The 23,959-nt window shown below is 40.9% G+C and overlaps 1 protein-coding gene across 1 annotated transcript; it reads right to left on the bottom strand.

Annotated features, from left to right (window-relative positions):
• Positions 1-421: 421 nt before the first annotated feature.
• Positions 422-21,253, bottom strand: Utp14a (UTP14A small subunit processome component). Its single transcript, XM_051178481.1, has 15 exons — positions 21,088-21,253; positions 19,877-19,952; positions 18,601-18,671; positions 17,681-17,745; positions 14,818-14,960; positions 14,419-14,574; positions 8,890-9,009; positions 8,695-8,789; positions 8,014-8,137; positions 7,851-7,928; positions 6,806-7,193; positions 3,748-4,148; positions 2,812-3,005; positions 2,597-2,696; positions 422-787 (listed from the first exon to the last, which is right to left on the bottom strand). The coding sequence occupies exons 1-15, from the start codon at positions 21,114-21,116 to the stop codon at positions 518-520; spliced, it is 2,310 nt and encodes a 769-aa protein (XP_051034438.1). The 5' UTR covers positions 21,117-21,253; the 3' UTR covers positions 422-517.
• Positions 21,254-23,959: the final 2,706 nt, after the last annotated feature.

Here is a 23,959-nt window from a genome sequence, read left to right as displayed (position 1 = left end):
CTTTATCAATCCACGATTATAAATTGGTGTTTATGGTAGAACATGATTGATGGGTGACATAAGTAAAACCAGAGTCATGGATAAATTTCCTTCATTTTCCTTCCTTTCTGGTTTTTTGAGACAGGGTTTCTCTGTGTAGCTTTGGAGCCTGTCCTGGAGTTCTGTAGACCAGGATGGCCTTGAACTCACAGAGATCCAAGTGCCTCTACCTCCCAAGTGCTGGATTAAAGATGTATGCCACCACCACCACCACCACCCGGCAAATTTCCTTCATTTTCATGACCAGCTACAAACCTTGGTAAGGAGAGGAGATGAAGTTCCCCTTCCGAAGTGCTAAGTAAAGAAGTACAAAGCTGGGGTATCCAAGTGTCCGTCTTAAAGAAAATGATTCAGTAGGGAGATAACACAAAGGACAGTCAAGTTATAAAGGTAAAAATTAATTTATTTCTAAGATATGGCTTAACAGTGTATTAAACCAGTTTTGCCAGTGGGAGAATAATCAGGACACTCTGACAATTCAATCTATAGAATTTTTCTTCATCTGTTTTTGATATTTGGCGTGTCGTTTTGGATTGTTCTGCATGACAGACAGGTCAGACTTTGGGGAAGATCGGTAACCCACATCCTTTGCTTTTATGGGCTTGATAATATGGCCTGCCTTGGTGACAATCTTGGGAGCAGTCAGCTTTTGGAAGGCTCTCTGGGTGTTCCATGTGGACCCGATAGGATTCTGGATGGTCCTTTCAAATTGCTGATGGTGGGTGAACGGATATGGAAGTACTTGAACCTGGAAGGAAAAGGAGAGGGATTCAGTGTGACGCCCAGGGTGGACTTGTTTAAAGGTAGCCTAGAGAAGGCATAATGGCTCATGCTTATAATCTCAGCATTTGCAAGGCCGACATCAGGAGGATCACAAGTTTAATGCCAGCCCTGTCCACATAGTTCCATTTCATGTGACAATCACAAGGGAGGTAAACTTTTGGGAGGCCAAAGCACCCCAGTGTTTCCATATAATCTTAGGACTGCTAATCTGTTTGAAGTTAACTTGGTACCTATTCTCTCAAGCTTAGCCAATGGGTTTTAGGATCAAAAACCCAGATCACCACTCCTGTCTGGCTATAGTAATTCCAAGGCTGCTAACCAGTGGGTGCTTCTACACAACACCGTCACTTCAAGGAGTGCTGGAATATTTGTGCATCTTTATGGATTCTGACCCTTCTATTCTTTTTCTGCTCTCCATTTCTCCTTCCTTTTTCTTTTTTGAGACAGGGTCTCACTATGTAACCCTTGCTGGCCTGAAATTTGAACTACTCAGAGATCTACCTTCCTTTCTTCTTTATGGTTGATTTTTTAAGGAAACCAAAGATATGCTTCTGAATCTTGAATGCCTCCAGGTTCTTGGGCTCAGCTTCATCCTCTTAAAGCACCAGAAGATGGAGAGCTGGTTGGCCCTACTTGATAACACCACTCATTTATTTTCCTTGGCATCAACACATGTCTAGACTGAGGAAGTGATTTCCCCAAGCAAAGTAAGAGCGATGTGAGAGAACAGCACCCTTGGGTTCCTGGTCCTTGGCCTGTGCTCTTTTTCATTCCACCAGAATGGTACCCTCAGATCTGCAAACACTTCTCCACTGTCAGTACTGAAAGAAAAAGGCTTCCTTTCCTTTTAGGCTAAGAAGATGTCTTGTTTAGGTTGAAGTTCTTGCTATCTGTGTATATTACTGAGTGTATAAAAAAACAGAAAAAAAAGAAGGTCAGTTTCAGGAGTCCTTTCCTGTCTTCACACACTTCATTCTATTGCTCCTAGTGTCCAGCTAATTCAGTGGTTCTCAACGTGTGGGTCGTGATATTCTAGAGGATAGCGGTCATACTTTAGTTTCCGATAGTGAAAATATCCCCTGCTAATTATTATTACTATTGGGTTTTCTTTGAGGAGGATCTCAGGCTATCCTAGAACTCAATCTGTAGATTAGAGATCCACCTGCCTCTGCTTGGAATCATATGATTCAACTGAAAATCCCTTCACATTTGTGGACAGATACTGGTTTGTCATCACTTTTCTTGACACATGCCTCAAACCTTCTGGTTTCTGAGTGTTACCTTGACTACAAATACAAGCCTACAGCAGAGTGGTTAATTTTTACTATGGCAAGACTCATTTAGAGCAGAATGATTCGGGGTACCAGTTGAAACTGTGACTTGGGGGCTCTGTTACTGCTTTCGGAGTATCTTTTCATCCTAAACCTTGTCGGTAGTTAGAACAGCACAGCCTGTCTGGGGATGCTACTCTCACAGCCAGTCAGTGGAAAAGACAAATTTGATCTGGTGGTCATCATCACACATCCCAGGCAGTTATGCTGTCACAGGCTTTAAGGTGTGCTGAGATTAGGGATTAAAGGTGTGGGTAACACCTAGTACCTGGGATTTGGAGTTCAAGGCCAGCCTGGCATAAGCTGTCCCAAAAGCACAAAAGTAAACTAACCAAAAAAGGAAAACATCACAATCCCTCTCCCCACCAATCACTAAAATAGTTCTCTGAAGCAAGAGAAGCAGGTAGTGGGAACCAGACAATTAGAGAGTGCTCTGAACCTACCTGGTGAGCTGCAGCCTGGATGTTGCGCTTCTCACTGATAATCACATTGGGCAAATTCTTATCTTTTCTCGGAGGACCTTCAGGGGCTTTAATAAGAAACCTGGAAAGCCAAAGAGTAAAAGGAGTATTTAGGACTTAGTCAAAAGTGTGGGAATCACACTTCAGGGTGGTCTGGGGAAACTGTGCTCTCCTGATAGTCATTTCCCTCCTCTTACCGGCGTCTTTTCTTGGCGCTGGGCTTCAGGTCCATCCCGCCCCACTCTCCCCAGCCAGGCAAGGTCAGGTCCATGTCCTTTGGCTTACTGGCTTGGATAGCTTCCCTCTTCTCTTTTAGGAACTCCTTAATGACATCATCCCCGGCAAAAGCCTCCTTTATCATTTGCTTTTGCTCTCTCTCCATTTCACCTTCCTGGGAAGAAACAAGAGCAAGAACAGCAACTTGCCTTGCGAGTGTTTCAAGACAAGACCAAATCCCAGGTTGTGACATCTTAGCGCCCCCTAGGGGGAAGTACTGAAAGGATGACCGATTCACAGTAGGAACCAATCAGGCAATCATGCTCCAATTTTCATCTCTCTAGGGTGACTATCCTTAGCTCACCATCATGACACAATCTAAAATCATCAATAAGGAAGCCAGGGTGGGAGAAAGGATGGCCAGGGTCAACAGCAGAAGCTCCAAGTGCGACCAGAATGTGAACTTTCAGCAGTTTAAATGCTAGGAAAAGTGGATGCCGTGTACTAGTTTTAATTATTTAATTTTGGGTTGGCGTTGGGGTTGAGGGCAGATGACTGGTGTCAGAATTGAGGGGAAGGAACTTTGGCAGTTACTCAGTAACTTCCCTTTGAGTTCTCGTGCCTGAGATCTAGCCAGAGCTTTCAGTGACTACCTTTGCAATGGAGGGCTGGTCGACAGTTTCCTCCCCGGAGCTTTAGTGGATCAGAATTTAGGCTGCTTATGTGGCTCAGCTGTGTTCACAAATCTCCATCTGCTATACTAACACTTGGGCCCAGCCTGGCACTATGGTAACCTGGACCTCTTAACTCCTGAAAAGAATTCCCAGCAAAAGCAACCTTCCTAGACCGTGTTGAGTGTACGGACCGTTCTGTGCTAGCTCCAACCCCCACAAGCCCGAGACCCTGGCTCTGCTCACCAGCTCCTCTACTGTTGTGGGAACTGCCAGTGATGTCACAGAAGGCGTTCTTGAAGTCAGGAGGTTCTGCAGACTGATCATTTGCTCTTTCTTCTTTTTCTTCCCCTTCAACTGATATTGTGCGTTCCTCCTAATCTGCTCCCCTTCAACTGTAGCTCTAGGGAGCTCCTTGTTTGGAAGACTGTCTTCTTTACCTAGCTCTTCTAGTTCCTCCACAGTTTGTACTCTGTCTGGCCTCTGCAGCAAAAGAGGCTCCTCTTCCTCTAGGGCAGGTTCCTCTTCCTGGACCAGGAGAATAGTCTTTGCTGAACCCTCTTTCTGCTCCTTGGAGAGATGATTTTCCTTACTGAGTTTCTGAGACAGTGCCCTCAACTCAGATAATACCTCTTTGCTCATAGAATCTGGAGGGAAAAAAATAAAGCTCCAAGTTAATGAGTATTTGTCAAGCAACTACTGAGTACCACAAAATATACTCTAATGAGGTCAGTCCTATTTCTCAGGTGACCACTAATGACCAGGACTGGACCTCAGCTTCCCTGAATAGTCAACTGTATTTGGAAAGATCACCTGAAGTTCTTATTTCTTTTGAAAGTATGGTGCTGGAAATCAAACCCAAGGCCTGGCACATACTTGGCAAACACTCTACTACCAAGTGCCACTCCTATCCCAAATCTCCAAATTAAGAGAGAAAAAAAAAAGCATTGGTGACATTTTAACAGGAACCACATCTGAATGAAATAGTACAGTACTTTCGGCTTCATGGCATATAAGCAGCTTCTCTGGAGGGTTTTGTATTGACTGACTCAAGAATCCTCATTTTATAATTTTTACATATATATTTGAGACAGGTTTTCATAAAGTTCATATTAGCCTTGAACTTGCTATGTAGCTGAGAATGACCTTGAAACGCCCGATCTTTCCACCCTCAACTCCCAAGTGCTGGGACTACAGGCATGTACAACTATGTTAGCCTCATTTCATACTTTTTTTTTTTTTTTTATAAAAAAGGACTCATTCATTATGTATAGTTTTCTGTCTGCATGTATATCTATAGGCCAGAAGAGGGCACCAGATCTCATTCCAGATGGTTTGTGAGCCACAATATGGTTGATGGGAATTGAACTCAGGACCACTGGAAAACCAGCTAATGTTCTTAACCACTGAGCTATGTATCTTCAGCCCCCATTTCATACTTTTTACTTAAACTTGTTTCCATATAAGGACATATATGTTGAACATGTCTCCCCCTTGCACTACATATCTCAAGCAGATTATATAACCTGTTGTGTATGACCTAGTCAAGAAAAAAAGTAGCTGCTTTTTATAGATGAGGTAAGCTTCCATTTTGCAGATACTGCCTTGAGGGAAACAACAGCAACATCCTATTCTTCTAATGTGCCCGTTTGGATAACTAAAGTTGTTTCCCTTCCCTGAGGACCCTGCTTTCTAGCTTTGGCTTGAAGCTGTTGTATTGTTTTAGATCAGGCCTTGAGACAGGCATACCGATATTTCTCAAAAATAAATTCCCAAGCTTATTTTGATGGACTGGGGGAGACATCCATGGCTTCCTCATATATTACTTCTTATAATATGCTTCCTAAATTTTGGAGAAGCTCATATTTATTCTTAAAAACCTACCTTTATATGGCCATACTGCAACCAACAGCTTCAAAATATTTATCTAGTTAGATAATCACCCCTGTTATAATTCATTTATTTTTGCTTTTTGTTGAGACAGGGTTTCTCTGTGTAGCTCTGGCTGTTCTGGAACTCACTCTGTACACCAGGCTGGCCTTGAACTCTACCTGTCTCTGCTTCCTGAGCACAGGGATTAAAGGTGTGCCTCACCACTGTCTGGTTTATTTTTGGGTTTTTTTTTTTTTTTTTTTTTGGTTTTGGACGGGTCTTGCTATGTAGACCAGTCTGACCTTGACTTTATAGAGACATTTGCACCTCTGCCTGAGATAAAAAGGTATGTGCCACCATGATTGGCATCCTCCTCCCTCTTTTTTTTTAAAAAAAAATTTATAAGAGACAGGGTCTCACTGTGTTATCCAGGCTATCCTTGAAATTCTGTGATCTGCTACCTGATACTAGCTGGGTTTATCTTTCTGCCCAGCTACATGATCAGTGCAGCTCCCTCATCGAGAATAGGCATTTTATAAGGTATCCTAGGTTATCCTCAATTTTACTAAGTTGCCTAGGTTGGCCTTGAACTTCCTAGTTCAGTTTTCTAAGTGCTGGGATTGTAGGCATGTAGCACACTTGACTTAGATAACCAGGTACATCCTTCTTGCCCCCCCAGAGAGGGTTTCTTTATGTAGCTCTTGCTGTACTGGCCTTGAACTCACAGAGGTCTCTGCCTGACTCCCGAGTGCTGGTTTTAAAGGTGTGCACAGCCTGAGCTGTAACAGAGAAACCCTGTCTCAAAAACCAAAGAGTGAGGGAGAGGGAGGGAGAGAGACTGAGGATACAGGGCAATGGTGAAGCACTTGCCTAAAATATTGGCTTTTATCTCATCCCCAGCACTACAGCCCTCCAATAAGTAAATGAAGTTACATACAGCCTGCAGAACTATTCATTCTGGGGAAGTGTCACCCAAATACAGACACATAAAATCCAGCACTATGAAGTACTTAAAAGTGCCACTTTTTGCTTTACAGATTCCAGACATTTGAAGTAGTTTAACGATTTCTCCAGATCTACCTGGTCTCTAAAGTATGTGTAGATTTTGACACTTACCATCTGACTAGATGCAAGTCTGTAGGTACCAAGAATGTTAAGCCACACCTTTTCAATGCAAGCTTAGTAATGTCTTTGTGAAGATTATAAACCTCAAGAACAGAAAAATGTGTTTGAGCACATTGAATTTGATTATCAAATGCCTTAGGAAAAAAATGGTTATTGTGAATCTAATTTCACTTAAGGGTCCCAGTACACACTCTTCTAAGTCCCTAGAGTTTAATCACCATGTAGCATGTGTGGGTGGACATTTCTTCCTTCTCTCAGTCCATCTACAGCAATAAGAAACCAACCCTTCCATCCCATCACAGCTCACCTTTGGTTTCTTGGTCACCCAGTGGCTTAGCATCCTGGTTGAGCTTAGCTCTTTTCCTAAGGGTTCTCCTTTCCTCAAATTCTTTCAACAAAACATCTTCCTCTTCCATTGCTCTTTCATTTCCCTCATTTTCAGAAAACTCATGGACCACAGGCTCACGCGGCTCTTCAGCATCCACCTGGATATCATCCTCTTTTGCATCACGATTGCAACTCCTGAGCATCCATGGATTAGGTCCATCTGCATTCATCTGTACTTCATTCACTACATCAGGAACCAGGGCTTCTTCCTCATCAGCGCCTCCTTCCTCCTCACTCTCTGAGACAACTCTGAGCTTCTGTGTCAGTTCTTTGTTCTTAGCCAACTGTTCTTGCATAGCTTGGCGGGCCTAGAGGAAGGAGTCCCCCAGCACAGGAGCTTTGTCATCAGCGACCACAGTAATACCTTTTCCCTTATTTCTTAAAGCTGCCTCCATTATTTCTTTCCTTTTTTCCAACAGGGTCTCACTAGGTAGCCTAGTCTGAATGGGCGGTCAGTCTTCCTGCCTCAGCCTTTCTAGCACTCGGTTTGTATGTATGTATCACAACACTAAGCTCAAGCTGCTGCTTTTACTTTATTTTTTTTTTCTTCAATGTGCTGGGCTGGAACCCCAAGCATTCATTATGTTATGTAAGTGCTCTACCATTGAGCTAAAAACCCAGATTTTCCATTTCATTTGGTATCTCTTACTGGTATCTAATGTTTAAACAGTAAGTGGCCATGGGATAAAACAGAAAGACAAATTATCCTTAAGGATGCAGCAGGTGAAATACAATGATAAGAAAAAGTTCCCCCCTCTTTTACTAGATTTGCCTTGCTATTATTTTCCTTTGGCCTTTTCCCATATTTTCCTCTCTGCCCAAAGCTTTTTCCTAGTGTCTTTATATTCCTAGTCTTTCATTCATCCCTGTGACTTGGTTTTTCCCAACTCATTCTGCTACCATCCTTGTGACCTGTTTTCTTTTTTTCTCCAATTCCATCTCCTCTCGTCTTGTCCATCTCTTACCTCTAGGTCATACTTTGCCATAATTGCCTTTGACTTGGCCCATTTGCCACTGTTTTGATGCTTAAGGCTCATTCGCTCCTAGAAAGGAAGGACAGAATGAGATATTTAATACCGTCTAGGGATAGTTGTTTGCAAAGGTGTGAAAAACAACAGGCAAACTCACCATCATTCTGGCTTTCTCAATTTTTTCCAGTTCTTCCAATGCAGCATTTGGATCGACCTTCCTCAGCTGTTCAAAGTCTTTTATGGCCTTCTTAGCCTTTCCTTTCTTCACAATTTTGTGATATCTACAGGGTAAGAGAGAAGGTGTGCAAGCTTAGTTTTATCTGAAATACCAAGCACCATATGCAAAAGTGCCCAGGGTATCCAAGGGGTTTCCTTATGCAGATGCTAGAATGGCTACCACAGAGCCAATACAGAACCTGAGAAGATGGACAGAACTCTCTGACCCTTCAGGCTTGTGCAGAGCAGACTCGCCTGTTTCTATAGCTTAAAGAAGGAACAGAACAAGTTCCAAAGAAGCAGAACAGCAAAAGAGAAGTCCTAGTGGATTCCACAGCTGTGAAAAGTCAAGGGCTCATGGTATAGAACCACTCCATGCTCTTTTGGGAGAGAACGTAACCAAACAGCCCTCTTCTTGTCAATGTCAAGTATAAACGCTAAGGCCAGAGGAGCGGGTATTAATGAAGCAGGCACAGCTACATGAGGTTGGTTTAGGAAAGGTGACTAGTCATTCCTACTTGGGACTTCTTTTACGGGACCCTAATTGTCATGACAAAAGTTCTTTCCAAAGAAGTCGTGATTAACCACACCATTTTCTTCTACAGATACACAGCTTCCTTACTTTTTACTTTTGATTTTCTTCATTCTTCGAGCCCTGGCTTCATAGTAGGATTGCAGAGCCCGGGCCCTCTGAAGCTCTGCTCGGCGAATCTTAGCCTACAATGAATGACATGTACAGTAACTCCTGGACTTGAAGTCAAATTCTGGGAGTACCATGGCTTGCCTGGGTATGTCAAATGTTCTATATAACACTTACCTCTTCCAGGCTCATGGCTTTGAGGGAAGCTTTTTCCACAGGAGTCAGTAAAGGGTCTGTCACTGGCTGTTTGTTCTTATGGAGGAGGTTAAAAACTTCCTGTTCCAGAGGTGTTCTTGCCTTAAGGAAGTAACAAAATATGCCAAATCTAAAGTTCTAGTGTAGCTGTTCAGAGCAATAGACAGTGCCTCATTTTATTCTGAATTTTAAAAATTTGCTGTATTTCCTTCTTTCTTCTTTTCTTAGATGAGATCTAGACCTGGCTAGCCTGGAACTCAATATAGCCCAAGTTGCCCCAGAAGTCAGGGTAGCTTCCATTTCAGCTTCCCTAGTGCTATGATTACAGGTAGCTACTATTACACTCAGCTTGGATTTCTAGAAAACTCTAAGACAACTTCCACAAGGGGATTCAGGTACTCTTTAATATTACTTGGGGGATAATTTTCTGTTATCAATGATGAGAACACAGAACTCCATTTTCTTGAGAATGTTAGCATGATACTCTTAAGTCAAATGCTGGGAAGAGAGTAACACCAAATTGTCAAAAAGTCCAAAATTATCAGAAAGTTATGGTGACACACAGTTATAATCCCTACATTTGGGAGATAAAGGCAGGGTGATCGCTGAAAGTCCAAGGCCACGCTGGGTGATTTAGCAAGCTTCTGACTCAAAAAAAAAAAAAAAAAAAAAAAATAAAAAAAAAACTACCCTCAATATTTTATATTTATTTGGTCTTATCATATTTCTACAGGGAAAGGAGAGGTTGTATCTTAAGTGTTATTTGCCATTGATGATATTAACTGGAAAACCAACCCAGAAGGAAACTAATTTTTAATGTTCCTGCCTTAGCCTTTCAAGTGCTGGCATTACAGGTTATGCGTTACTATGCCTGGCTCTCATCTTTTTATTTATTACCAAGAAGACAAGCATGGTAGTTCTAGTTCTTAGGTACATTTTACCCAGTAATTTATTTTATAGCAGGGCATGTGTTTTAATTTCCTGACCATAAAAAGATTTTTTTTTTAATAGGACCTTCATGCATTCATCTAGTAGTTCAAATTTAACTCTACTCATTTTCTAAGTTTGGCTCCAACTCCACAGTTTCCATGTACTTTTTTATGATAGGTGATGACTATGGAATAAACTGTGCACCAGTTATTTCACATGTCAATCAAAAACCCCATTTGCCGCTTGACTGACATTGTAAGGTGATTAAAATAATCAGGCCCATCAGGCCATGGTCCATCCTGACACAGCACAAAGACAGCCTTAGGCAACAGCCAGTTTCAAACCTCACATATTTGCATTTTTCTTCAGTAGCCACATGCATCATGGTCAGTATTAAACTTACAAATATCTGAGCAAACACATAAATACACATCATCACATGTTACAAGGTGCTATTGATTTAGCCATAAACTTATTCTACTGAATGGTAAAGGTGCATGTTCTTCCATTTTTAGTATCTGCAGAAGTGATCAATCACAGGCTACAAAGTGATTTATATTACAATGTTGTAATCGCCCTTCAAATTCAATTCCATTTGCCAACTTTTATTGATTTCAGCTACATTCCAGGCACTTGTGAGGGGTGCTAGGACTACACAATTAATTAAGATAGATCCTGTCTTCATAGAGCTCAGAGCTAAGAGACACATATGCTAAAACAATGGAACACTAAGAGACACATATGCTACTAACAATGGGACATTAATGGGTTAAATGTTATTCCATAAAGGTAAGTATACAGAAAGGAACCGTTAATTCCGATTAAGAGGTGGGTGGGTTAGAGAGGGAAGGAAATAACTCTTAGATTTAGGCTTTGAGGCTTATGTACAATCCCTCCAAGACTGGGAAATGTCCAAACAGATGAGCATAAACAAAAACACAGGTAGCAGGAAATGAGTTACCGGTATGTAAGAGAACAATGTGTTCTTGAGCACAGCTAAAACACTAGGCGTTTGTATTTTATGCTCTAAGAGCCTTTGATGGATTTTAATTGAATTTTTACATTGATTGTGTGTGTGTGTGTGTGTGTGTGTGTGTGTAGGTGCTCATACACAGGTGGAGATATAGGACAACTTCTGGGAGCCAGTTAATTTCTTCCACCATATGGGTCCCAGGAATAGAAGTTGTCAGGCTTGGCAGTAGGCATCCTTAGCACTGAGCCATTTCACTGGCCCATAATGGATTTTAAGGAGGAGAGTCACAAATAATTTTGTGTTTCAGAATGGAAATCCTGATGGTGTGAACTAGCTCTTGAAGACCAGGCCGGTCTCAAACTCACAGAGATCCTCCTGCCTCTGCCTCCCGAGTGCTGGAATTAAAGGCATTCAACACCAATGCCCAGCTGAGACAAGCAGCAGTTAGACAAGAAGAGGAAACAAACAGCAGTGAAGGCTAGCTCTTTCCAAAGAATATTCCTCCTTAGATGATAGTGAGATTTGTTTTATTTTGTAAAAGCTTGAAACACGATATAACTTTCTATTTTTTTCTACCCTCAACTTTTAAAAATTTTAGTTGGAGACAGAATGTTGCTAAATTGCTCTGGCTGGTTGGACCTTTCAAACCTCTACCTCAGTCTCACAGACAGCTAGGATTATAGGCCTGCCATCATGCCCAGCCATATGTCCCCCAAATTTGCCTTGAGCTGGAAATCTTCGAATCTTACGCTCCTAAGCGAATTGTAGGCATGTACCATATGCCTAGGCAGACCCCCTTTTCATCGATGGGTCTCAAGGCAATCAGTCCTCCTCTGCCAGTTTCCCAAGTGCTAGAATTACAGACAAAAGCTATGAAGGTCTGATAGTGGTTCAGAATGGGTCCAACAGGTGTATTCATTCTTTGTTTATAGCCTTTAAAATTCTGGTATAGAGCTGGGTGTTGGCAGCACACGCCTTTAATCCCAGCACTCGGGAGGCAGAGGCAGGTGGATCTCTGAGTTTGAGACCAGCCTGGTCTACAAGTGCTAGTTCCAAGACAGGCTCCAAAGCTACAGAGAAATCCTGTCTCAAAAAAAAAAAAAACAAACAAACAAACAAAAAAACCAAAAACCAAAAACCAAAAATAAATATAAAATTCTGGTATAGGTACATGCCTGCTATTCCAGGCCTCTGAGAGGTGCCTGTAAGGAGTCAAGGCCAACTTAAGAAAGATATTGTCTCAAAGCAAACGTAACAGCTAGTGTACACTGTGAACCTCCAATCTCCCATAGGGACACTCAGCATTTATTTTGTTTCTCCCCTTTCCTCCTTCTGTCTTTGAGACACAGTCTCACAGTGTAGTTCTGGCTGGCCTGGAGCTCACAGAGATCCACCTGCCTCTGTATTCTGAGATTAAAGGCATATATCACCATGCCTGCGTATCATGCAGCAATTTCTAATGACAAACTCCCTCTTTGAGTGCGTACTGAGACAAAGGTTTAAATGGGGACACTTTGGTAAACGCAGGTGGGGACTGAAAGAAAGGAGAGATAGAGTATATGTTACCTTATGTCCTTTGAAAGAAAGGAGAGATAGAGTATATGTTACCTTATGTCCTTTGTAGCACTTTACGGTTTACAAATGCGTTCTCCTGCTTTGTCTCACTTAACTCTCTTTAGCTAGAGTTAAATGCTAACTTAGGAAGCAAAACCCAAACTACAGTGCAGGCTTTTCTGATTGTCCACCTCCAGAAATCCTGTTCTCTTTGGTACTTTGAACTCTTAAATTGCAAGGGAACTACTGGAACTTGCTAGCCAAAATCCTTTCTTTCTCTTTCTGTGCTACGCTAGCACAGTTTCTCAGGAATAAATCTTAGAATGAATGGCACAATATTCTCAAAGTGTACCATATGGGCCCTACTCACTGATGAGGCTGGACCTCTTGGCCAACATGGTACTCTCCTGTTAAGTCCCAGATTACTTTATCATTTGGAAAAAGCAAGGTGCCCAGCAGCATGGAAACTACTACATTCTCCATCAAAAATGGGGGCAAAAATCGTGAATATACAAATAAAACTCTAATTCAACCATAAAAACTCATAAAACTTGTTATTTTGGGGCAGGCATGGAAGTAAACCTGAGCAGAAGGAAGATGAAGTGGTGTAAGATACCACTAATTATCTTCAATACTTTGTTTTTGAACCCTGTAAATTGTTATTACCTCGTCAACTTTTTTCTAAAGTCCCCCTTCATCCTGCAGCCACATTTTATACCTGATCTCTTTTTCATGTAGAAAAGGAAGAATCCTAGAAAGAGAATGGTAGCGACTTCAAAAATACTATAAGAAAACAGAGCTTAGTCCCTTAATAAGTGACATTTGTTTAGTTATGGTGGCAAGCAATGTAATTTTAGTTAGCTTTAATTAGTTCAACTTCTAGCATAAGACACTGTAATATCTTTTTTAGAAAGAACAGAGAAACGCTAATAACTTTGTGGTCAGATCTATCTATCTATCTATCTATCTATCTATCTATCTATCTATCTATCTATCTTCTTTCTTTCTTTCTTTCTTTCTTTCTTTCTTTCTTTCTTTCTTTCTATCAGGTATCATGTAGGTACTGTTTTCTTTGACTTTTTTTCTTTATGACAGACCATTCTAGTAGAGACTCCATACCAATTGTACACTAGAAAAGTAGGCTGACTGCTTTGAAGGAGTTGTTCATATAGTAAGAAATAGAGTCTCTAGGGACCAATTTCGCCAAGAGTGTAACTGCCATTCTCCCTAAACCACATCATTTACTACTAGTATCATTTCATACAAGGAGATTTCAAAACCACTAAAATGGGAAGAATACCCAATAATAAAGAAGAATTGATACATTAAAACCCACCCATGATTAGGCATAGTGGCAGGGCTCAGTGTTTGGTTAACACAGCTTTAAAGTATTCCTTACCCCCTTCATGAGTTACATATTTTTGGGTGGTAGCATCACAACAAAACAGAACTAGGGGATAAGAAAGAAAACACAGGTGTTGGAGAGATGGCTCAGTGGTTAAGAGCACTGGCTGCTCTTCCAGAGGACCCAGGTTCAATTCCCAGCACCCACATGGCAGCTCACACCTATCCAGTTCCAGGGGATCTGACACCCTCACATAGACATACATGCAGGCACAACACTAATGAACATAAAATTATACAAAAGAAAACACAATGTTTCTTTGATCTTGGCAGACACACACACATACACACACTTTTCTAATTAATTGTTTTTGAGACACGATCTCACATAGCTAGCTCAATCTGGCCACAAACTCCTGACTCTTCTGCTCCCACCTTCCAAATGCTGGGATTATAGCCATGTATCACCATGTCCCAATCTTTGTCATCAGATGCTTTAACACTAAAACGTATAAAGCCACATTTTGAATACCATAATCACAAAGAGAATGACTACATAGCTATTGCCTCCTCTCTGTTTTTCTGACTACTAAACGAAAATGACATAAGCTGGCATTCAGGGTTAAATTACTCATGCAAACTGGGTGAAGGTTCTGAATCTTCAATTTGCACTCAGCTTTCAAGGATTGTTTTCATTTTTTTGCACTCACCTTCCAGTCACTAAACACATGTTCAATGGGAGCAAAGGAAGTTGGCTCCTTCCCCATGGGAAAGACCAGCTGCTCTGCTTCCCGATTCTTCTGAACCACAGAATCCCATTTGGAGAGGGTTTCTGAAGTTTTACTGAATGCCACTTCTCTCTGGATCTAAACCAGGCAAAATACAGAAAAGGAAAGGGCATGAAATTCCACATCGAACTCAAAGGAATAAAACAAAAACAAAAACAAACAAACACCAAGAGGCAATGCTTCTTAGTTGCCCTCACCCCAATAATTGGAAGGCTAGATATGGACTCTTGTTAAGTTCTGAAGACTTCAGCTGTCCCTAATTTACCTTCCTCCTCAGTTCAAGTGCTTTCCTTTAATGGGACCATTTTTCACATAACTTACCTGTTCAACCTCTGCTTTGTTAAGGGGTAATTCCAGAGTCTTCTTTGATTTGACTCTACTCAGTTGTTTTTTTACAGCAGACAATGAGGGTGAAGGTTTAACAGGTCCAAGCAGATCTGAAAGGGCCAATTTTTCTCCAGAGCCTGTGGAAAGGCCAACTTTCTGGTCAGTTTTGGAAGTGAGAAAAAAAAATTTAAATATAAAGTAGGGAGTAGTCTGAATAGAATATGTTGATAGTCTTGAAAATGTGCATGGAATTACAAATAATTCTTATTTCAATCATTTATCCCTAGCCATAGTGACACCACTAATCTTGTACATTTCCAAATATGTTAGGGCATAGAAGCAAAATGAAAAAGTTATTCAAAAAGTCAGTTAGTTACTTTTTTCCTGTTTCCCCCACAAGTCAGGCTCTCTGTGTAACAGCCCTGGCTGTCCTGGAATTCACTCTGTAGACCAAGCTGGCCTCGAACTCATAGATCCACCCGCTTGTGCCTCAATGCTGAGATTAAAGCTGTGCATCACCACTGCCCAGCTTCTGTCTTTTTACTTCTACTTTTGCCTCACTGCAATTCACTTGTCCCATAGCAGCCAGTCGGTTTATGAAAATGTGTACCTCAATGTTACAATCCTGCTGAAAACAATTCATTGTTGCTTAATTATACCTAGGATCTCATAAACCTAAGGGACACATACCAATAGGATTTGGTCTTCACCTGCCTCTCTACCCTATATCATTCTGCTATCCTCCAGTCATTTAAGTCTTCTTTCCGAATTTTCCAACAATGCCCTGTGTTTCTTTAACTGTTCCCAAGCTGTTCCTCTGACTGAAATGTTTTCTCCTACCTTTATATGGTTGACTTTTCCTCTCCTTCAATTTTGCCTCTTCAAGGACCTTTAATGACCAACCAGTCTTAAGTATTCACTTAAGTCATTATATCATCTGGTTTTTGTTTTTATGACAGGTCTCATGTAGACCAGGATGGCCTTGAACTGTGAAGCCAAGCTTGGGCTTGAATTCCTGATTTTCTTCTTCTCAGTACTGAGATTAAAGATATGAGCCACTGTTGTATTATCCTGTTTTAGTTCTTCCCTTCATTACTAGACTGCAGAGCCCATCATGCCTTAGTCTTCATTGTTCATTTAGTATCTAGACTATCACCTGCTATTGACTTAGTTACTTTGGTGGACACATTGTAATACTCAATAAATGCCTGTTGAATGAATTCAATTAGCTTACTGGTAATATACTGCTAACGGCTGGTGATTACTAGAAGCACAGAACTCATTCAAGCTGCCCAAGTTTAGAGAAGGGTGAAAAAAATCGGCATCTAGAGACAGGAACTATGCCACTTACTAGATCTTTTATTTTTCTGGTAGGAGCAAGCAGGGTCTGAGAATATAGCCCTTGCTGGCTTGGAACTTGCTATCAGACTGGCCTTGAACATACACCTGCTTCTGCACCCCCCACCAATGTTGAGAATAAAAAGTATGTGCCACCACACCTAATAGATTATATATTTTTAACAGGGGTGATATTGTCCTTTTACCCCTTTTACCCCTCTTCCCCAACTCAGGGGATAACAATGGGCTCTTGAGCAGGTGTTGGCACATGAAAAAAAAAATCTTAGGTAATTTTAAGCTTTGTGTCTGACCAAGACTCAACATGTGTCCATTCTTATTTATTGGATTTCCTGGACTGGGAGGCAATGAGGTTAAAAAAAAAAAAAGGCTGGTGACACGGCTCCTTAGACTAGTCATGCAACGATCTGTCACCAGGTTTCTTTTCTGTTGAGGGGGCCTGAGATTCTGTCTTGATCCTTTGCCCCTTGACATGTTGCTTTGGGGGGAATCATAGCAAAGATGCTGATGTTTGAGAAGCCAGAAAAAAAAATCAACTCATAGCAGATTAAAGACTACAACATAAAACCAGACATTCTGAAGTGCTAGAAGAAAAGGTCACCACCACCGTCAGCCTTAACTGGTCATGGAAGAAAACTTCTTGTTGCAGTGGATGTTGTACCAGAGACTCAATCACCCAAGTGCCTGTTTCCGTGGCACAATGCTTAGACATAAATGGCTGTCTGTATTACCACTTCAAGTCTGAGAGAATACCATGAAAAAGGGAGGAAGGGGTGGCCGGTTACATGGCAGCTGCTTTCAAATCGAAGCATTCCCATAGGAAGGAGGGGGAAGGCTGAAACTTGCAAGATTATCCAAGTCCACCCCTACTACACAACTTTAGAAGTAGTTCACTGTTGGGGGAAGAGATTTGAGTAGCCAGCTATAGAGATTTTCTTGGTCAATTCCTGCAAGAAGTCAAGGGGTGCAACATTCTTAAGTCCTCACCAATGTTGCAATGGGCTTTTGATAATATACCTGCTTTTGGGCCATTCTAGCTCCAATAAGTAACTCCTCACCCATATTCCTGTTAGTCACCCCAATATAAACTTATTGGTTTATCAATGCCACAAATATTTCTTTTTCGGGGGGTGGGGTTTCAAGACAGGGTTTCTCTTTGAAACAGTCCTGGCTGTTCTGGATCTTACTCTGTAGACCAGGCTGGAAGAGCACTGGGATTAAATGTGTGCAACACAATTCTAAAAAGTCTCCAATAAAGCTGAATGTCTGTCCTAACTTGAGGCATCATGAGAGAACTGAAATACAAAGGCAATTGTGACATTAAAGAGTTATACAAACATGACAGTTAAGCTAGTAAGAGATGCAAGGAACCATCATTCAAATCACTTTATGCAATAAGCATCCCACTAAGCTCCTTAGCCTTCTTCATCTGACTACCTTTAATGCATTCTTACAGGAGAATATTTATGGTTTCATGCATAAATATCTTTTTAAAACTTACCTTCATTACTAACATTAAACTCGGACACTTTCAGACTAGCCTCAGATCTCTCAGGCAATTTCCACCTGAAATCAGGAAAAAATGATATACTAGAATTAGACACATTTGCATGGGGACCATAAGCACTTATGTTCATTGTTTTGTTTCTGAGATGCTGGGGTCTAGATTTTCATATATGCTATACATGTGCTCTACCACTGAGTTACATCTTTAAGAAGAATACTTCTTCAAAGGCAGCCAGGGTTTTATGGGCCACACCCAATGGTCCACTTTTGTCACAGAGCAACCAAAGTGTTCCTAAATTTAAACTTAGAAGTCTAATCTGCCTCTCATCCTTTCATGTAGATTCAATCCTTAAAAAAATACAATGAAGTACACTGCAAAAAAATTTAAGCACACGTTGATATGAATCCAAGACCTGCCACTTATAAATGATTGACCATGGAGATAAAATTTTAATTGATTTCTTTAATGGGAATATTTAATTTGTATTCAATGCTTCAGAATACTATAGGTGTAAATTAAATAAAACTTCCAATGTGTGAGTTCTAATACAGTAACAGCAATAAGGAAAATAGCCAACAGCAATCATACAGGTTTTTTTTTTTTTTAACTATATGCTACACACACAGGAACTAGGATCATTACATGGGACATTCAATAAATCCCATTAGACATCTGAGAGAAACAGCTAGTTATAGGGCCAGCAAAATGGCTCAAGAGGTGAAGGCCATTGCTGCCAAGTCAAACTGAGTTTGCCCCCTGAATTCCCCACAAGGTGGAAAGGAAAGAATCAACTTCCACAAGTTGTCCTCTGACCTCCAATTATGGTAAGTTGTATATGTATATGTATATTCTCACACAAAGAAAGGAAAGGACCTTAAGGAAAGGAAAGGAAGACAAGCAGGCAGGGATGTTACCTATTTTTTCCATCAAGGGAACCAATTGCTTCCAGAAGCTTTTGATGCTTTCTTTCTCCATCACTGTCCCCCTAAACTCAGAAAAGGAAAACCCATTAGGACAACGAGAAGAGGGAAAAGACAACTTGGAAATAAGTCCACATAAAATTTTGGTTATGGTTGGTAGAGAACAGGGGAATCAGATGACATATTATATGAGCACTCTAATCCAAGCTGAAATTGGAACTGTCTCAAAATCTAAACTCTATCTTTATAAGGAATGTTGATCCTTAGTAACTTGAGTCCTAGTACCTTGGCTAATGTCCTAACTTTTAAGAAAACTGCTGCTGGGTGGTAGTGAAGCACGCTTTCAATCCCACCACTAGGGAGTCAGGTAAAGGCAGACGGATCTTTGTGAGTTCAAGGCCAGCCTGGTCTACAGATAGAGTTCCAGGACAGCCAGGACTGTTACACAGAGAAACCCTGTCTACAAAAACAAACAAACAACCTGCCCCCCCACCAACAGAACCCAAAAAACAAAACCAGCTTAAGGGAGGGAATGGGAGGAGCGGAGGGAGGGGAAACTGTTGCTGGTATGCAAACAAACAAACAGACAAAAAGAAATCAGCTTAAGCTAGGTGGTGGAGAGCATGCTTCTAGTCCCAGCACTGGCAGATCTCTGAGTTTGAGACTATCCAGGGTGGTTACAGAGAGACATCCTGTCTTGAAACACTCCATGGTGTTTTTTTTTTATTATTGTTAGCTTAGTGGCTGCACAAGAATTACCGATATTTTAATTATCATCTGCAGAGAAAACCTGTCTTGAATGCCCTAAAAGAAATAGGGGGTGTTCCTATCAAGTGTTGGATTAAAGGTGTGTGCCACTGACCGTCACAATAAAATCCCTTAAAAACTAACAAAGACAAGCTCTCAGTCCACAGCCTAGGCTGGCCTCAAACTTGAGGTACCCCCTGCCCTAGCCTCCCAAGTTATAGGATGACGGTCAGCATCCCTGGCCTTTCCTTATCATTAAAATTGGAACTATTTTATACAGGATGTAAAACACTTTAAGTAGTTTTGTCAGGGAACTGGGTTTAAAATTCATATATATATATATATATATATATATATATAAAATTTATCATATATATGTATACACATACATAATTCATACACACACACACACACACACACATATATATATATATATTCCCACATATATATCTCTCCAATCCTTTCCTCTCCAGGAATGTGCTGTTCACCCTAATTTTGCGTCACTTCAACACTTGTCACCCACCTCATCTTCACTGGCACTCAAGGGGTAGTTGGTTGGCAAATCCACTAGTTCTTTCTGCTGGCTCAAAGCCAGAAGGCTGTTTTAAAAAGGTAACATAGAAATATTAACATGTGAAATAACCCTTCTATTAAAATAACACCTAAACCAGTGATTCTCAACCTTTAAGTCGCGACCTCCGGGAAGTTGTCAAGGACCCTGTCACAGAGATCGCCAAAGACCATCGGAAAACACAGATGTTTACGTGATGATTCATATCAGTAGCAAAATTACAGTTATGAAGTAGCAATGAAAATAATTTTATGGATGGAGGTCACCACAACATGAGGAACTGTATTAAAGTGTCGCGGCATTTGGAAGGTTGAGAAGCACTGCTCTAAACCAATTCATTCAGTTCTTTTCAGTTCCAAGTAGCCTTATTTGAGAAATGCGCAACAGTAAGAGCACCTTTGATAACTTGTCAATATTCTTAAATTTTGACCGAAGTCAAGCAACAATTCCAAGGTTAATAGTAATTGATGACGACTTCCAAATCCGCAAGACTTAAACACGTTCCTTAGGGATAAGCACCGCATTTCCCAGCGATGCCGGCACCGCATTTCCAGTTGATGCCTTTGAGGTAAAGGCAGTTTCCTAATTAACCTTTTAAACATTCTATTAGCATTTCTGTGCATCTTCTACCAGTCAGGTGCCTTGATACGTGCAGCCTATTCAAAAAGTAATATTGACCATTTGTCAAGAACTGGGGAGCTAGGGGCATGACTGAAACCAACCGAGTACGGGCTTTTAACGGAGATTGATAGTGGGAAAGCGTCTAGTTCATCTCGGCATTTACATTTGGCTTTTCTACCGCTGAGGGGGAACACGTGAAATATCACAGGGGAGGAAATATTGTGGATGACTCTCACACAACTTGGCACTGCCTGCGCAAGTCGCGCATGGCAGAGGCAGAAAATGGGCACGTGACAAGTAAAGGGAAACCAATACTAACTTTGTCAAGAGATAGAAGGAGGATCATCAGTCTTAACAGCGATGCAGTTAAAGAGAAGAGAAACAGAGGCGCAAAACCAAATTAACGGATTTTAAAGGATGAATCGCAAATACACTTAACTACTGGCAGGGTCTTGGGATGATTGTTAGAAAGTGGCTCCTATTTTCCCAAATCCAGGAAAGTCAGCCCTCAAAGAGACCCGGGATTTCCCTTTCCTTCTTACCCCTTCGCAGCTTTGGTCGTGCTCATCATTGTAGCCTGTCTCTCACATGGGTCCGGAGCGGAAGCCAAAAAGAGAGCAAGTTACTTGCCTGCCGCAAAGCAATTTTTTTGCTTCCGCCAATCACACGCGGCAAAAAGCGTCATTTCCGCCCAGGGAGAGGCTGATGAAGAATTAGGAGTCTTTTTAAGATTGGCTGGCGTAAAAAGCCGCCTGCCTGGCAGTGGGCGGCAATGACGGTAGGCGGGGCTTTGCATTTCTCATTCTTTTCCTAGCTCTTTAATTTCGCGGTGGCGATTTTTTAGGGCCTTGGTTTTCTTGTCCAAGATGAGTGATGAGAGGGTGAGGGTGTCCGAGCCCTGCTGAAAGCTAAAAACCCCACAAACCTCCAGAACCAAGCACCATGGGACTGTGTCACACAAAACTCATTACTTGCCAGCCCCAAGCTCTGTTGAACTCCCGCATTGTGGTGTGCATAGGGCTAGAAGGATGGAGAGAACATGAATATAGCAAGTTTCCTTACCCTCTTTTTTTAAAAAAATAAATTTTTATTTAAATTAAAAACAATCTTATTTCACATACCAATTTCAGTTCCCTCTCCCTCCTGTCCTCCCAAGCTCCCTCCTATCTTAAGGGAAAATCCTTTTTGATTCGGTGTACCTGTGATTGCAGCCCGCTGTGCCCTTTTCCTGTGCAACAAAATGCTATTCAAGAATGAGTTATTGAATTATTACTAGCACTGGGAAGGCAGAGGCAGGAAAATGTCTTACATTTCATCAGGGGCTACTTAGTGAGACTCTAACACACACAGCATTATTTCAGCGCTATAGCTCACTGGTAGAGTCCTTACCTCACAGGCATGAGGCACAAGGTCTTACAGTATTTTCTGTGATTGCAGTTTCTCACCTCTTCACAAACATTTCTTCTTGTTTGAGACAGGCTGTATATAGTTCAGGCTAGCCTTCAATTGGTGGTCCTCTTGTTTTAGCGTTCCAACTGTTGGAATTACATGCTGTGGCACCACATCTGGCTCAATAATTCTTTTTTAAAAAATAAACCTATCTATTTAAGTTTGTCAGTGCGTGTGTGCGCGCGCGCGTGTGTGTGTGTGTACAGGACACTGTACACATATGAAATGAGTGGGCAAGTTGTGGAAGTTCCTTCCACCAACAATCTGGCTTCAGGGAATTAAATTGAACTTGTCAGGCTTGAGGTGGCATGCTTCTGTCCACTGGGCTACATTGTCAGCCCGAGACTTCTTGCATAAACATATTCTTGCCATTTCTTTTAGGTCGTTTCCATTTCTTTTTCTCAACTGTTCACTGAAATTTAAAGTTCTTAAGTAAAATAATACTTCTTAGTCTTTGTCTTCCCAGAATTTGCTAGCAGTTTTTGTTTTTCATTAATCATTCAGTAAATTTTTCTTTTAGAACATTGACTATGTGCCAGGCTTCTAGGAGTTGTTGATACATTAGTGAATAAAACAGATATATGCTATGGCTTCATAGATACTATTTTCCAGTGGGCTTTAGTACAATTTTAATGTTTTTAAAACTCTATCACAGAATTCTCTGACTATTCTTTCCTGGTATCTTAGCTCTATGGCCGTCTTCAATTTTCTTTGCTGGATATTTCCAGTATACTTACTCTCTAAATGATGGTGTTCCCTAGAGTTCTATTCTCACCCTTCTTTGTTTATTCCATATGTTCTTCTTGGGGTAAATCACTTTTTAAAACTGATACATGAACTCCAAAGCCTACAATTCTAGCTTAGATGTCTTTCTTAAACTATAAACCAGTATCTCTGGTTGCCTCTTTTATTCCCAAAAGCACAATAGAAATAACCAGTGATTTTGCCTTTCCCACCAGAATTCTCTTCTATTCTTCACTTCCATAATTGGCCAATAAACTATGCAATCAAGTCAGATGTTAGAGAATCATCTTACACTCACCATTCCATGCTTATTCCAACACCATTATTTTTACTTCCAGGTCCTCTCAAATATCTCCCCATTTTTCTGTCATTATTGTCTTTATACTAACTTAGATTCCTGCAATTTCAGGTCTGTGGTATTTAAGTAGTTTTATAGAAAAGGGGGATATTGTAATATTTTGAACGTGAGTTCTGAAGCTAAGTTATTTGTGTTTGAAATGGTTGTCACTTATTAACTTGGTAATCACTTTTTTAAACACATTTTAACATATCTAAAAATGTATTTTGTGTTTGTTATGGGTACACATGACATATTGGATGTGAAAGTCAGAGAGCAATTTGTGGGAGTCAGATCTCCTTCCATCAAGGTGTCAGGCTTGGGAGCAAGCACCTTTACCTGCTGATTTTGGTTCAAGATTGGTACTTGTGAAGTCATTTCGGCCCTCCGTGTCTGTGTTCTCTTATCTCTAAAATGCGGATAAGACCAGGCAGGCATCTGAGGGACATGCCCGTAATTGTAGCATTTGGAAAGTAGAGGTGTGAAGATCAGGAGTTGGAGCTCATCCTTGCTGGTATAGTGAGTTTTGTGGTCACCCTAGGTTACATGAGACTACTTCTCAAAAAGTGGGGATTTTTCACAACTACACTAGGTAGTTGTGAAAACTAAATGAATTAACATGTACAAGAAACAGAAAATACATGAAAAACACTTAGAGTAGCCTGTCATACATCAAGGACTCAATAATTAACTATAATAATGGCAATTGTTTCAACCAGTTTTTCAATTGCTAGTCTCTCCACCCAATTATGTATTTTAAAGATGCAAAGAGACTATTATTAAGGAGATAAAAAATAAAGTACAAGTTTAGTCTATCCTTTTTGAATGACTTGCCACCTCCCTAAGACACTTCAAATTATGTTTTTATGAATAGATGATATTTT

The sequence above is a fragment of the Phodopus roborovskii genome, unplaced genomic scaffold (assembly GCF_943737965.1).
Source record: "Phodopus roborovskii unplaced genomic scaffold, PHOROB, whole genome shotgun sequence".
NCBI classification, from domain to species: Eukaryota; Metazoa; Chordata; class Mammalia; order Rodentia; family Cricetidae; genus Phodopus; species Phodopus roborovskii.
The sequence above is the reverse complement of the archived record's forward strand: the minus strand, read 5'-3'. Positions and strand labels throughout refer to the sequence as shown.